This window comes from Anabas testudineus, chromosome 24 (genome assembly GCF_900324465.2).
Source record: "Anabas testudineus chromosome 24, fAnaTes1.2, whole genome shotgun sequence".
NCBI lineage: Eukaryota > Metazoa > Chordata > Actinopteri > Anabantiformes > Anabantidae > Anabas > Anabas testudineus.
Genome location: NC_046632.1, coordinates 1,783,967 through 1,799,440, shown reverse-complemented (window position 1 = coordinate 1,799,440; position 15,474 = coordinate 1,783,967). Strand labels below are relative to the sequence as shown.

Below are 15,474 nucleotides of genomic sequence, written 5' to 3'. Positions count from 1 at the left end.
TGATCACATGTAATTCTAATACAACACAATAGATGATCTCCCGCCCTGTTCTCTAGTAATTCATCTACTGTGCCGTCCTTCATTCACTAATTCAGGAACTGCTCATTGACCATTCATTCATTTACAGGTCAGAAGGACAGCGTGGCTGCGGAGCGCGTCGTCCACCAGCTGCGGGTTGATTTCCCCGTGGAGATCACTAATTAAATAAAAGATGGGTTTCAATTTCAAATGAATAGTAAGAGTAACATAAAGAATATCTTTGTGTCTTTAATGTCATTCCAACAGTTTGGTCATGACAGGCTTCACATCACATTGTTTCCTTGTTGGATCATATCAAACTTTCCCCCGTCGTTCCCAAAATAACCAGTTTACTGTTCCACCTGTAACTGTCGAACCATGGTTGATTCTTTATAGCAACTATAAATAACTAACCCCTTAAAGCAGCTTCAGCCAGGTTGTAGCCTCTCAGACACACACACACACACACACACACACAGCCTGGTTGTTTTGTTTTTTTTGCATGACCAACATCCTGGTTAGATTAAGGACAAACCAGAAAACTGAAGGCAGCATCGAATTGCTCTTTCATTGTGATCAGGCAGTTTTGCTTCCTGTTCCTTGTTGCATTTTGTCCAGGTTTAAACTTTGCCTGTCTTCACTTTGCTCGTGATGTCATCGAGCTGTGACATCACAAACACAACAAAAGTCAGTTGTTTGTTTTTTGGGAAAAGAGGGGACGTTCAGTGTGTATCCAAAGAAATCAGAAGCACCATAACAACTGTGTGTGTGTGTGTGTGTGAGCACAAACACTCGTGTACTTTGATCGGCTCAGTTCTCAGAACCAGAGGCACTTCAGGTAAACTCTGTTCCATTATGTCAAGTCACGCTTTCAGACGACCTTTAGTAACAACAACAGTGACACTAACGTGTTGGGATTGAATTCCGTCGCCACTGCTACGAGTATTTTTCTGTGATTCCTAGAGGGAATCTTACAAACACCACGCTCTGCTATTTTTGGCCCCAGGTACAAACGTCCTGAGCTCAGCTTGCTCGGCCAACTCCACTCTTTAAAGTCATTCTCTCTCTGCTGTCGCCAGGATCAGGTGACACACACTTCACTCTTCTTGTTGCCTGTTTAAGTATCAAGCGCTCAGGTAGTGTTGTGCTCTCTGCTCTGTGTGTTGACATCTGAAGACATGTGTGACGGCGGTGGAAAGTTCAGTAGAACAGCCAATAAAGCGTCCTGACATATTTACAGTCTGCAGAAAAACAGAATCAGAATGACTGTGAGAGTCTCAACAGTGTGACGCCTACAGCTCAGCTCAGCCGGTGTCCTGCGCTGCTTTGTGGAAGACACTGAACACATCACAGCACACCAGGAAGAGCTTCACAACCCCCACGGATCAGACGGGGGGGAAAAGAAATCCCTCAGGCTCCCACATCAACCCCTCGACTCCTGACAAGGAAGTGGCGTTAACAAATTCACTCGGCATATCTCTTCCTTGCTGGTCACAGAGAGATTTGTTTTCTCAGCAACCAGCGCTCACTTCCTCCTATGAGTAATAAGAGCAGCTTCACACAGACCGGGCTGCTTTTCAGAGCGACTCACTGACAGACTGAGAGCAGCTCTCACACACACTCGCACACACTCTCTCACACACTCTCTCACATACGCTCCTACACAGAGAGAGGGGCTCGGATCCACCACTCACTGAATGGGTAAGTAGAAAGTCAGACTTGAGTCATGTCCCAGGTTAGTTCTGCTGTTTGTGAGGCTGCAGTCAGGTCTTGTTCAGTCTTGCTCCAGGCTGGGAGGACGTCAGGGTCACTTTGAACTGCATGCCGTGTGTGTGTGTGTGTGTGTGTGTGTGTGTGTGTGTGTGTGTGTGTGTGTGTGTGTGTGTGTGTGTGTGTGAAGCTGCAGAGCCTGTAGGAGTTTAGACATGTGGGGACCATTCATTTTCCAGTTTTCATATTGACTACACGGCCTCACACTTAAACTAAACGTTAACTCAGCTACTGAGGATGTGGTTTGGTGCAGGTTTGTAGCAAGACTCTGCAAAGCTGAGTCTCCTCTGCACGGGGAACGATGTTCTCTGGTGAAAACATTCTCAGCTTTCAGGCGTCACTGTGCGTTTCACGGCGTGCGAGGAGTATGGGATGAGGAACACCTGACGACTGTGCTTGCGTTTTTCTTTTTTATTTAATTTCCTCATACCTCACATGTCAGGTTGACAGTAAAGGTTTATTCAAACATGTCTCTGACAACCATCAAGAATGAGGCGCTTTGAAGAATGATGGATGTGCTGTGTGTGGAAACAATGAGAGTGTTCTGTTCAGTTCACAGCGAGCTCTCGGCTCGACACACCTTCCCTGTGCTCTCACAGTGTGTTTTCATGCTCTGCCGGGATGAGTGGAAGTGGAAGAAGTGGGGTGGGGGGGTCAGTCATCTGGCATTTCAAACGCATCAGTGCGCGTCGTCTCCCTGGCTGTGAAGTTCAGGGGGTTTTCCACCAAGTGCCATAAAATGTGTGACCCCCTCCCCCCCCCTTTTTGGTTCCATTCATTCATGTTTGCCACAGCAGCTGATCTCGGTGCCACTCGGGAGGGATTCCAACTAGACCAGAGCTCAGTGCAGACCCCTCGGTTTCCTCCTGCGCTGTGACGGGGGCTTTCTGAACCGGCGTGACGTCAGGCAGAGCTTGCGCTTGCGTTGGCAGTCATGAGGCTGCGGTGAGCAGAGCAGATCCTATCAGCGACTCCAAACCACAACTGATTAGTCCAAAAACCCCTGTGAGACCACTTCCTGTGCTTACAGTGACAGAGGCCGGCTCTGCCTCTGCCTCCACCCCCTACTTTTTTTTTCTTCTTCTTCTTCTTCTTCTTTTGACACCTGTCAACTTTTCCAAAACACAGGCCGTCACCGTGGAGACACTGCTGAGCCAGAATAAGGAGGCGAAGAGGATTCCCCCCCCCCACCCTCTGCACAGGCAGTCCTGAGAACTCGAGACGAGAGAGAGGAGGCTGTTGTGAACCCTGCGATGGATCAGCAGCAGCAGCAGCAGCACGCCACAGTGGAGCGCTTCCTCAAGTTAGGATACTCTCACAGTGACATCGTGAGGGTCCTGGAGAGCCTCAAACATGACGCCCAGACCAACGACATCTTGGAGGAGCTGATAAAGACCTGCCACACTCGCACCTACAGCGACAGGAGCGTCCCCAACAGTCCCAAGCTGGTGCCAAGAGGCTGCAGCCCCAGTCCCGGCCAGCCCAGGCCCAGGGCGGACAGAGAGGCCGCGGCCGGCTTCAGACCAGTGGTCATAGACGGAAGCAACGTGGCCATGAGGTGAGTCCACTCTGCTGCTGTCAGTCTGTGTGTGACCAGTGTTCCCATCATGGGAAGTGTGTTGTAACAGTACACCAGTATATCAGTTATTATTACAAATCGATGGTTTCCATCTGAGGCCGGCGTCTCTGTTTATGTCAAATGTTTCAGTTCACAGATTTTTAATCACACTTCCTCTTAAACACGGGAAGTGAAAAAATTCTGTCAACTCAGTTGAAAATCACCTGATGTCAGACATGAGTGGATATTTTCACATCAGGTCCGTCTCTGGTGCGACTCGTAGCCCTGCTACAGCCTGACGGTGCCTGAAACCCCCCCCACCGAGCAGGTAACGAGGAAGCTGTTGAGTCAAACGAACAACTTGGCGAGTAGGAGGAGGACACCCTGCGAGCTCGAAGTGGAAAACAAAAGAGAGACATTTTCACAAGACGTGTTCCTGTAAGGACGTGAGCTGACTTGAAAGAGGAAGGAGGGCTGAAGTATTCAGTGCCACACCTTTCCACCCAGGTGGAGCAGCATTAGCAGAATCTGGCCTCTGATGGGAAATCTCACCCACCGTGACAGAGACCGTCACCAGGAAACCTCTGTCTGTTCCTCGTCAGAGTTGCACGGACGTGTCCTGGGCTGTTGCAAACCTGACGTGAACGCTTGCTACTTCTCACCTGAACGATCCCATTGTCCCACCTCGTTGACACAGACTACGACCAGTGAAGGGTTATTCTTGTTGTTCAGTTTCAGGACTTAAGGAAGTCGAGGAAGGAGCAGAGCCATTCCCATAAAGCTGATCTGTTTTTAAACTCACCGCCTGCAACAGATCAACAGAAGAAATGAGCTAGTTTAAAGGTGCCCTTATCAACATGGATAAAATGAGTATGAGTAATGTAAAAGATGTGGCTAGCCCTCATTAGCCCTCCTGGTTTACCTCAGCTGTACACCAGGTTTTAACCTCTCTTTAGACTGTTTTGGTTTTCACCCGTGCAGCTTTAATGTTTCCGGTCGCAGCATCAGGCAGCTGTGACCAGCAGAAAATCTCTTCTGATGACATGAAGCAGACATGAACAGAGTCTAGTCATGACGTACCGGAGCACTCAGCAGCTGAGGAGACTCATATTTCATTATTACTCTTCTTAAACACACATCTCAAACCTGACGGCTGTGATCATGTTGAATGTGAACCGTGCGACTACCTCACAGCACAGATCAGATTTGGGACTGTTCACAATCTCCTCCATCAAGGAAATGTTCTCCATTCAAAGTAAACTTTACGACATGTCAGTGAAGTTATGCAGCACAGATCTATTTATTTGGAATCCATAAACTACACTATCTCATGCCAGGTCTTGTCCTTGGTACCTGTTGTATGCAAAGTGTCTCACAACTTCCTGCTGACGGAAAAAAAAGGGGAAGTCCCACACACACACCCACACGAGTGCTCTCTTGAGCCTTTTACTTTCTCCTGCAGGCAAAACGATCTAGTTACAACCTAGGCAGCACTTGAGTGTCCCCCCCTGTAATGGGAGCGTTACAATAGGTTTGGATTTCAGAGGACGCACAGGTAACCTATCCTGGCAAACACAAAGCAGATCAGACTTTGCAGCACTTGCTGACACGGCTTACTGATAATGACGGTAACACAAGAGGCCGTGACACAGTAGGAAAGTTGAAAAAAAGCCAACCAGGACTTGACTTCTGGTGTTTTTCTAAGACTTTTCTCAAGTCAGAAATGTTTGCTGTGTTGTAAAGAGCAGCCACTTACGGTAAAATGTCAATGAGATGCACGTGAACAGTCTCAGTTCTCACTGTTACTCATCGTGCTTTTGCAATTGTGCCTTTCAACACAGCATCTACTTCCTGAAAAGGGAGAAGAGATGTGTGTGTGTGTTTGTGTGTGTGTAACGTGCCCAGAAGCACAAAAGAAGAAGTCAGTTTTTGTAATTTTTCTTCTTTTTAATCATCTCTGGCTTTTGTGTTGTGTTGTAGCCATGGCGACAAGAAGGTGTTCTCCTGCCAGGGCCTCCAGCTGGCGGTGAACTGGTTCTTGGACAAAGGGGTGCGCGACATCACCGTGTTCGTCCCCCTGTGGAGGAAGGAGCAGCCGAGGCCGGAGGCGCCCATCACAGGTGAGGTCACCTGACCCAGCTGAGGCGTCAGCTCACTTAAAGGGAAATGCCACCAAATCTAAGAACTCCCTGTGTCTTATTTTAGTTATGTGGTTTGGTTCGTACGCACCTTCCTCAAATCTGACCTCATTCTCCTGTGACGTCATGCTGATGCTGCTGCTGGCTGAAACACAATGGATGTGCTTTGTTTGAGGAAGTCGTCCCACACAACAAACACAGTAACCTTGCTATTCTCACACTGCCAATCAGGATCAACCGCAACGTTTAAAGGCTTTATTTGGCTGCAACAACTGACAGTAGAGTCAGGAGTGCATGACTTTCTCCTGTGTGTTCAGCGTGGAACTAGCCTCAGCTTGTGCCTTTCACTGTAGTGTTAACTGTCCTGATGTCACGAAGCAGCCAACATTCAGATTCTGAACAGAGCTGATAATTACAGATAATAAAGGTAAATGTACATTTTTCCTTCCTCGAATGACGACATGTTTAAATCTGTGATTTGATGCTGTGTCAGTGGAATCCATGTTAATAAGTGCAGCTTCAACGTGCACGTCACTGCAGCCTCTCTATCATCCACTCCCACCGTCGCTCAGCTATCGCTCGCTGTTATCTTGTTGACTTCGTGCTGACTTCTGGTTTCACTTGCATTATTTGATGTGTTTTTAAGAAAACTATTCTGAAACCAACAGCGTTAATGGAAAACCGACTTGTTATGTTGTCGGTGAGGATGGTTTTTAGTTCGTCAGAGAATTTCACATGAAATGAAGCTCTTTTTTATAGAAAACATGTGCCTCAGGAGAACAGAGAAGCCACCGGGCAACGCTTGGCGTCTCTCTCACATGCATGCTGAGACATTAGCTCTCTTGGCATATTGTCTGCCACTTTGGCACGTAACTGATGGCTGCTGGTAAATTCTCATCCACCTATTATGTTCATCCTGTTTGGCAGCTGCAGCCCAGCTCAGATTGACGTCCAGGGAATTTGCCCATAGTGGAGCTGAAAAATGAGGAAGTGGGACTAAAATACAGAGATTATTCATGTTGGGTCAAGTCGGCTGAAAATACAGTTTTCTTTCTTTTCCTAAAAGCAGTAAGCTGCACTTTACCCAGCGCACTTCCACTCCTTTAACTTTTTACATATGCGCATTACTAGTTTTATTCATGAACCATACTGATGTGAATTCCTGAGAAACACTAAGCCCAGTAATTTACCTCCACCCACACAGTCAGGTGCACCTGATTTTTAAATTCACCCACACCTCTTTTTCCCCAGACACAGGGAACACCAGGTGATTGCTGTGGTAGTAACTACTAATAAGCCTTTAACATTCTCGTGTCTCCTCTAGAACAACATATTCTCCACGAGCTGGAGAGGAGAAAGATCCTGGTGTACACACCGTCTCGCTGCGTGAACGGGAAGAGGGTGGTGTGCTATGACGACCGCTACATCATCAAGCTGGCCTTCGACTCAGACGGCATCATCGTGTCCAACGACAACTACCGCGACCTGCAGACGGAGAATCCGCAGTGGAAGAAGTTCATCGAGGAGAGGCTGCTGATGTACACGTTCGCCAATGACAAGTAAGACTGATGGGACACAGGCTGCACGAAGGGGACGTGCACAGCCTGGGATTTAAATAAAGAGGGACCTTGTTGCCTGGATAGATTTGAGCCCCAGCATCACAGCATTCATTGCACTGATGTCACTTAATGTTAACTGCGTATCTGTGCTGGTGCAGGTTCATGCCTCCTGATGATCCTCTGGGCAGAAATGGTCCAACCATTGATGACTTTCTGAGGAAGAAGCCGTGGACATCAGACAACAAGCTGCAGCACTGTCCATATGGTTAGTTCACATTCTTCTTTCAGACATCACTAAAAAAAAAAAAGGGATAATCAGCATTTGGGAGTATGAAGTTTTATGTGCATCAGTATTTAGCAGTTTTCATTTTCTCATATGAACTAGTAACAAGGTCATTACAGTCCAACTTCCACTGCAATCACTGATTCCAGAGCACTTATGACCTGCAGTTGGAACTAGTCTTCAAACGGTAAAAGTGTTACTTTGACATTAGAGTGTCTGCAGGGCTACACCGCTGCTGCTACGTGAAGGTGGTGCACCTTATTTTTAAGCCTGAAATGATCATTGGCTGATTCTTGTCCAACACTACACCCTAAACACTGCTTCACAATGTTTTTACAAATTGAACTCTGTTGGCGGCCAATCTGAGAAGTGTGGCACCGTGTCGGGTTATTCAAGTGACTCAGGAGGCGTTTCGTAATACCAAAATGTTTTCTCAACCCTCAAAGAAAGTCCCACAACATCAACACAAGTTGGAATTTCAAGATTTTCAAAAGACAAGTGAAAAAGTAGAAGTTGTGCCCAAACTGAAGCTGCACTGTGTTGAGTCATTGGAACATAAACAAAGATTCTGTCAGCCAGTAGGAAGAACTGTGTGCTCTCATCCTTCCTTATTTCATAGTGACGCCTCATAATAAACCATCTGTTGTAGTTAAAACCAAATAAGATGCATTGAGTTTGTTAAGTGTGTTTCCAGCGGTGCAGGTGATTCAAAAGTTCATGAATAGCATCTTATTTCTTTCTTTCAGGAAAAAAGTGTACTTACGGTGTGAAGTGCAAGTTCTACCACCCAGAGCGCGTCAACCAGTCCCAGCTCCCTGTGGCCGACGAGCTGAGGGCACAGAGAGACAGAGCCAAGAACTTCTCGCCCAAACCGAGCCTGCAGGAGGTGCACGGGTACCAGCCGGAGCACCGATACGCATCATCCACCACCCCACCTCTGAGCGTGGAGGACCAGTCGCACAGGGCTTCACCCAGCTCGAGAAGCCAACCCAACACCAGCCTCCACAACTGCCCGAGCTCCGATGTAGACGAGGCCTTCAGCTCCATGGAGGGCTCCATGGCTGGGCTTTATATCCAAGACGTTGGCTACAGCATGGAGCGCCTTCCTCACAGCTACAGTAGCGGCGTGCCTAGCTGCAACCTGAGCCATGACGAGTACTCCCTCCCTCAATCCCTCCCTGGCTCCTACAGCGGGAACAACCAGAGGCTCTGTCCGAACGGAGGAGGATACATCCCCCATCAAAATACAGTCTACAGCCAGTGCAGGTGCTACCACCAAGCATGGAGCTCCTGCCCAGCTCTGCCTCCACATAACGAGGAGTATCCTGGTCATTATTCAGACAAGTCGTACTTCACACAGCCCTCCATCAGACAAACCCACAGAGTGCACAGCGACCATTGGGGGCAAGGCAGCCCCTCTAGTGCCAGGGTGAGTGGCCAGGCTAAAAGTCCATCCAGTGAGCAGAGGAAGGGCCTGAGGAGCCAGCTGAGCACCCTCTTCCCCCAGAGCACAGTGGAGCAAGTCATGAACGCTTACCCGCACATCTCAGACATGTCCAAACTGATTTCTCTCATGCAGACATACAGGACCAGCCACATCTCCTACTAGATTACAGACTTTGACTATTTACTCAACCTGAGCCCACATTGGAGTTCTCATCCCAGACGCAGATGCAGTGAAAACTGAAAAAAGTGAATGTATATGACCATGAATCATACTAAAACTCTTCCTGGAACACATTCCAAACGTACCCTTTATTCAAAGCATTAAAAAAGTGACTCAATCTAGTGAAGTCTTGAAAAATGTAGCACTTTGGATGCTATTTATTTCTCCCAGTGTAAAAGTGCAATGCACTACGCTCCATACATGCTACTTATTGTAGCACTGACGGTTGTTTTATTAAAGCAGCATGTGTTGTTTTTCTCATGTTGCCTCAAAGTGAGGAACTCTATACTCTGTAATTCTGTAAAGAACAATCACAGACCTGTTTCTGATGTGAATTTTGTGTTTTGCTGTGACTGTGAAATAAAAGCAGCAGGAAATAGAACTCTCATTACTGACTGAGGTGGAAATTACCAAGACTACATGACACCCCTTTAACATACTTTATATTTCCCCAGTTTAAAATGTAAACAGTGAGCATGAGCAGAGAAATGTAGTTAAAATGTCAATGTACCAGGGTTGGTGGTTCAATCCCCAGCGCTTCCTCCTGCCCATATGTTAAAGACATGGACAAGACACTAAATGTGAGAATAAGAGGAAGTGTAAAGTGTTTCAGGAACTAATAAGTAGAAAAGAATAATACAAGTGCAGAGCACCTAATGTTGTTGTGTCTAAATGGGAGCACATCATTGCAGCAGGTCCAACATGTGAAACCAGAGAGGTGGAGCAGATGAATGCTCATTGTGTTAGTGCCAGACGTTCAAACTGTCACGTATGACTGTCTGGGACTCACGGTGTAGAAGCGCATCACAACTGCTGCTGCTGCTGCTGCTGCTGCTCTCTGCTGGTCAAAAGCTTTGAGTACCAGTGATGACACAGCAGGTCTAATGCCTGCAAACATGCTGATTTAAGGTAGTGTAGCAACAGTTGTCAACGTACTGTTGTTTTTCACGTACAGTGGCAAGAAAAAGTATGTGAACCCTTTGGGGTTAAGTGAAGTTTTGCCTTAATTGGTCATAAAATGTGCTCCAATCTTCATCTAACTCAACAATACAAAAACACAGTCTGCTGAAAATAATACTACACAAACATTATATGTTTTCATGTTTTTATTGAACATAACATGTTCAACATTCACAGTGCAGGGTGGAAAAAGTATGTGAACCCCTAGCTGGATGTGTTGCTGAAAGCTGTCCTGCCCTTTAAAAACACACCCTAACCCTAACCCAGTTTTGGGTTTACTGTTGCAGCACTGTTGCTACTCTCCCTCGGCGTGGTCGTCCTGTAAAGATGACTGCAAGAGCACAGCGCAGAATCCTGAATGAGGTAAAGAAGAATCCTAGAGTGTCAGCTAAAGACTTACAGAAATCTCTGGCACATGCTAACATTTTTGTTGACACGTCTACAATAAGGAAAACATCAAACAAGAATGGAGTACATGGGAGGACACCACGGAGGAAGCCATTGCTGTCCAAAATAAATATTGCAGCACGTTTGAAGTTTGCAAAAGAGCACCTGGATGTTCCACAGCACTACTGGAAAAATATTCTGTGGACAGATGAAACCAAAATTGAGTTGTTTGGAAAAAACACACAACACTATGTGTGGAGAAAAATAGGCACAGCACACCAACATCAAAACCTCATCCCCACTGTAAAACATGGTGGAGGGAGCATCGTGGTGTGGGGCTGCTTTGCTGCCTCAGGGTCTGGACGGATTGTTGTCATTGAGGAAAAATGAATTCCAGAGTTTATCAAGACATTTTGTAAGAAAACGTAAGACCATCTGTCGCCAACTGAAGCTCCACAGAGGATGGGTGATGCAGTGCTGACCTCAACCCGATTCAAATGCTGTGGCATAACCTTAAGAGAGCCATTCACACCAGACATCCCAAGAATATTGCTACACTGAAACAGTTTTGTGAAGAGAAGTGGTCCAAAATTACTCCAGATCGTTGTGCAGGTCTGATCTGCAACTACAGGAAACGTTTGGTTGAGGTTATTGCTGCCAAAGAAGGGTCAACCAGTTATTAAGTCCAACCTAAGTTTCCACCCTGCACTGTTAATGTTTACATGTTATGTTCAATAAAAACATGAAAACATGTCATGTTTGTGTGCTATTATTTTCAACAGACTGTGTTTTTCTATTGTTTTGACTTAGATGAAGATCAGAGAACATTTTATGACAAATTCATGCAGAAAACCATGAAATTCCAAAAGGTTCACAAATGTTTTCTTGCCACTGTATGTTTAATTTCAAAGGACAGATATCAAAATAAAGAGTGCAAAAACATACTGAGCACTGATTTTAGGGAAGTTGTTAAAATAAAACCTTTTTATTTTCTAATGAATTGGAAATAAATCAAAACATTTTAGAAATGCTCATGGCACAGATGTAATACTAAATTTACTTTTAGATTCCCTGTTCTCCTGAACCACTAATGTTTCTGATGCTACTAGTGCTCCGGAGAAAGACGGGTTCTGAAGGACCTGCTGTTACCATCTTTACCAACACCAATCTCCAGATTTAAGGGTTGTATAGATTTCTATTCCTCATTAATCCCCTTGGAAATTATCTGTATGTATAAAATACACAGCCTGCCCCTTTAACTTCTATAAAACCATCACAACGTGAACAGCGTGAAGACTTGCAAACATTCACCTGCTGGTTAATTAGTGACAGATAAGCAGGCTGTTGCTGCCATCTAATGGAGAAAAGTAGCATCACAACACACACTAAAACGATTCAGAATAGATTTTTTTTTTTTATTATTTTTACAAATAACTTATCTGTTACAATGACAGTTTCCCAGCTAAAATCCAAAAAACACTTTAGATATCCAAATTATTATTATTTTTTCCATTTAATAAAACATGAATAAACTGCCTCTTCACACCAAGGTGCAGATAAAGCTGAAAACTGGTTTTGTTGGGTTGGGAAAAGGAAAAAATTTATGGCATAAGTGCTTAAGAGACAATAATTCATCTTCTACAAAATGCAATGATTTTGGTTTTCAAAGTGGCACTTTGATGTGACAGAGTCGATTATCAATACAAATTCAAAGAGTTCTAAAAGGTACTAATGCAAGGCAACGCTTCACAAAGGTGGAAAAAAGTAACTACTCCACAGTTAAGGTAAGTTAATGGCAATAAGTAAACTTTAGAATCACCCTCGTCAATAAAAGCTTAGGAGGATGAAGTGAGCCAATAAGAGTAGACAGAGAGGACAGTCATGTTGTGCTTACACTTAGCAAAAAAACAGTTTTCTGTCTTGGCACCCATAGGAATATTTTGACAATATAACAGTTCAAACAGAAAAATATTCACTCTGACCTTTGGTACCTCACAGAAACACAACTCAGGTGTACAACAATATGTTGTTCCGGGAGCACTTTGTCATCAATCTGCACTAACATCCTGATTCTACTGGAAAATGAGTGTCTCTTTGCACTGAGGTGTAGTTGTCCCCCAAACATTAAACCTACATTCCAGTTGTCAGATAAGATAGCACTTTGTAATTTTGCTTTTTGACCCCTGTTCCCTCCCCTGACAGACCCAAACTTATTTGGTGCCCTGGGGGAAAAATAAGAAAAAAAGAAACTAAACAAACAGAGGAAAAAAAAAAAAAAAAAAAAAAAAATCGCCTTCCACTTTGCTGCATCTGCAGATTGTACACAGGAAACTGAGCAAATCCACAAGCGATGAACGGACCTGGCAGACGTAGCTTCGTGATGACTGCGAGGGTTTTTACTGCTCTGCTCCTCTGCTTCTGCAAGGCTTCAACTCTCACAGATATCAAGTAAAAAGCTTAAAAAGGGAGCATGGTGCTTATTTGTTTGAAAAAGGGAAACAGAACAAAAAAAGTTAATAAAGTCTATAAAGCTATACTTACAGGAAATACAAGTGATTCATAGTGTGAGAAAGAAGGCTTTTAAGGCACATTCTAAAATTATGTACAGTTAAAAGCTCAAAGGGAGTTTCTGCCTCCGTGTATTGTACACAAAGCATGCAACGTAGTTTCTTTTTCTTTAACTCATGACTGAAGGCACAGGAAAGGGGATACTGAAGGAGAAAAAACAAGAGGCACGTTTGAGTGGCAGAGACTCTGCCAGTTTCCCCTTCCACATCCTCAAAAAACAGCAAACAAACTTTAGGTCCACGAGTAGTCTGTTAGTTTTCCCTTCAGATGGAGAGCGGAGGCCAAACACAGCTCCCAAATTCCCCAGTCGTGCCACCGCAGAGGAAGAGAAACACAAATATTAGCTCAGCAAAAAGCACGTTGGCACCTGGTGATGTGTGTGTATGTGTCAGGGATGTGTGCCGCCACACTGCGGGGCCACGCTCGTAATACTGTAAGTGGGAGCAGCGAGGTATCCCCGGGGAGAAAGTGTCACCCGTCGAGCAGAAAAAAGGGGGACGTGACCCCCATGCAATCCGAGTCTCTAAGGTGAGGTATCATCCGAGTCTTTAGGAGGAAACGAGTTGTAAACACTATCCAGTCAAGCCTTCAGCGGACAGCATTCTACAAACCTTACAGAGGAAAGAAAAACTAAACAGAACAGGCCGGACAATGCACTGTGACTATGCCCCATCCCAGTTTCATACACGTAGGGAAGGAAGAAACAGAAAGGCCCCTTTTCTAATCTAGTCTTGTCGAAGGCAGGTGAGCGGGCGGAGGAGGGGCGGCGGTGTGTCGCAGCCTCGTTGGCTCAGAAGTGCCGCGGGAACTCACACTGTTCACAGCGGTGGAGGGCAGGATGGTTGAGGAAGGTGCAGGCCGTGCAGTTCCACTGCGCCCCCTCATCCTCCTCCTGGTCTGCAGTGGGCTTCACAATCTTACTGCCCGCATCTGTGACGAAGAGGAAGAGGAGAAGAAGAACAGGGTCAGTGCAAGATACAACACCAGAGAAGAAGTGCTTCAGAGGATTAACTGCTACATTAAGACAAAATGAAAACTGAAGCCACGTTTATGGACCATGTCAAAGTCAGGGGCACAGTTGATGAACGCAGGGGTAAAGATAGAAAAGAGAAGAAGAACTGAGGTACCAACCGAGTGGTAGAGGAGAGGACGGACCAGGGGAGGGCTTCATCATGAGCTCAGAGGTCACATTATACCTACATCCTCTCCTGTCTGGCCCCGAGTATGATGGAGATGAAAGAATGAGATGTGGATGGATGGACAGACATATTTACAGAGCAGGGGGAAGCAGAGGAGTAAAGAAATGGAGAAATCAAGAGTGGTAAATGGGGTTACACCAAGAGCTGTCAAAAGTAGTCACAGATTGTCTTCTCTAGCAAAACTTTCATCACAGTTTCACAACTACTAATGATGTTTTGTTTATGTTCATATGGATCAGATTTTAAAATCACTGTGGCCACACTAACGGCATGTTGGTAGAATCCTGAGGAAACACATAAAAGCAGGAGTGAAAGACAATCAAGTTAGTACTGACAACAGTTACTGTTAGAAGTAAATTATTTAGTAACCCAGCCTGATGAGCATTAACACCTCTTCTTCTCAAGTCTCAAATCTGGGACAGACACACTTCTACAAAGTTGTGCTGCCGAGATCAGACGTAGATAGTGAAGAGCAAGATTTCTCTTCTTTAAAAAAGAACTTTTACAATGACATGAGGAATGCAGAGTGATGACCATGAAACCTTTTCTGAACTTACCAACAGATGAAGTACCTTTGGGTTTGGGTGGGACCGGACCAAGGAATCCAATGTTGTCATAAAAATTATGGATTGCAATGGGATTGAAGTGTGGTCCTGCAAACAAAAGGGGTTTTTAACAGAGTTGCAAACAAGCTACTAATAAAACTATGTGTATTTTTGAAAGGAGGATAGCACAATATTGAATATATGTATTTTAGATTATGACTGTACAAATATTAAAGCATGATTGTTTCATCATAACTGACACAGCTTAAACTCCAGGTATCACCAGGTCTATTACTTTAATGAACAGCAAAAATTATTTGTGTCCTGCCTTCACCTGCATAACCCAGTAGGCCCGTGGCCTAATCTCTGTCAGCAGCAGAGTGCTGCCACGGGGCCAATAAAACCCTTGTTACCAACCAGCAACAGGATGTAATTCAGGAAGAACTGGTAGTTAACAGTACAATGGCAGCACCGTAGCTGTGTGTGCCGAGAGGATGTGAACAGCCCTGGCCATTGAGTTATAGCTGCAGGGCTCAATGACTTACTCGTAATATGTGAGCCGAACGCACTAATACAAACTGAAACAGAGACAGACTCTTACCTTTTGCTTGAAGAAGATCAATTTCTTTGGTTAGGCAGTCAATGTCAATCTGAAGTAACCTGTTTTTGCTTCGCAACTGCTTCATTTCGTCAATCTGACAAAGAAGGAAACAGGATGGTATAAGTTCAGTTAACCCTGAGGCACCAGACATTTCAACACTGCTTCTACTCTAAGTCAGTGGAACAGAACTGTGACCATGTCAGGAGGAGAGCTGCTCCACAC

At 45.2% G+C, this 15,474-nt stretch overlaps 2 protein-coding genes across 4 annotated transcripts in view; one reads left to right on the top strand and one right to left on the bottom strand.

The window, feature by feature from the left end:
- Positions 1–813: 813 nt before the first annotated feature.
- Positions 814–9,380, top strand: LOC113149536 (endoribonuclease ZC3H12A). 2 transcript variants are annotated; one of them, XM_026341730.1, is made up of 6 exons: positions 814–1,719; positions 2,917–3,346; positions 5,327–5,466; positions 6,809–7,043; positions 7,202–7,308; positions 8,073–9,380. In XM_026341730.1, exons 2-6 carry the CDS (start codon positions 3,042–3,044, stop codon positions 8,933–8,935), a joined length of 1,650 nt encoding a protein of 549 aa, XP_026197515.1. In that variant the 5' UTR covers positions 814–1,719; positions 2,917–3,041; the 3' UTR covers positions 8,936–9,380. The 2 variants fall into 2 exon arrangements, with proteins under 2 accessions (XP_026197515.1, XP_026197516.1); XM_026341731.1 differs by lacking the exon at positions 814–1,719 and adding an exon at positions 1,727–2,793.
- A 2,379-nt stretch (positions 9,381–11,759) lies between these two features.
- Positions 11,760–15,474, bottom strand: part of tab2 (TGF-beta activated kinase 1 (MAP3K7) binding protein 2) — a 33,773-nt gene continuing 30,058 nt past the window's right edge. The window contains exons 5-7 of one of the 2 annotated variants that reach the window (XM_026341729.1): positions 15,253–15,346; positions 14,664–14,759; positions 11,760–13,837 (exon numbers count right to left, since the gene is read on the bottom strand). In XM_026341729.1, coding sequence (XP_026197514.1) covers positions 13,698–13,837; positions 14,664–14,759; positions 15,253–15,346 — 330 coding nt within the window. In that variant the 3' untranslated portion in view covers positions 11,760–13,697. The other variant, XM_026341728.1, reaches the window with a different exon arrangement.

Coding starts and splice junctions, on each gene's coding strand:
- LOC113149536 (XM_026341730.1), top strand. CDS start 3,042: ATGGATCAGCAGCAGCAGCAGCAGCACGCCACAGTGGAGCGCTTCCTC. Junction 3,347..5,326: donor GGAAGCAACGTGGCCATGAG/GTGAGTCCACTC, acceptor GTTGTGTTGTAG/CCATGGCGACAAGAAGGTGT. Junction 7,044..7,201: donor TACACGTTCGCCAATGACAA/GTAAGACTGATG, acceptor GTGCTGGTGCAG/GTTCATGCCTCCTGATGATC.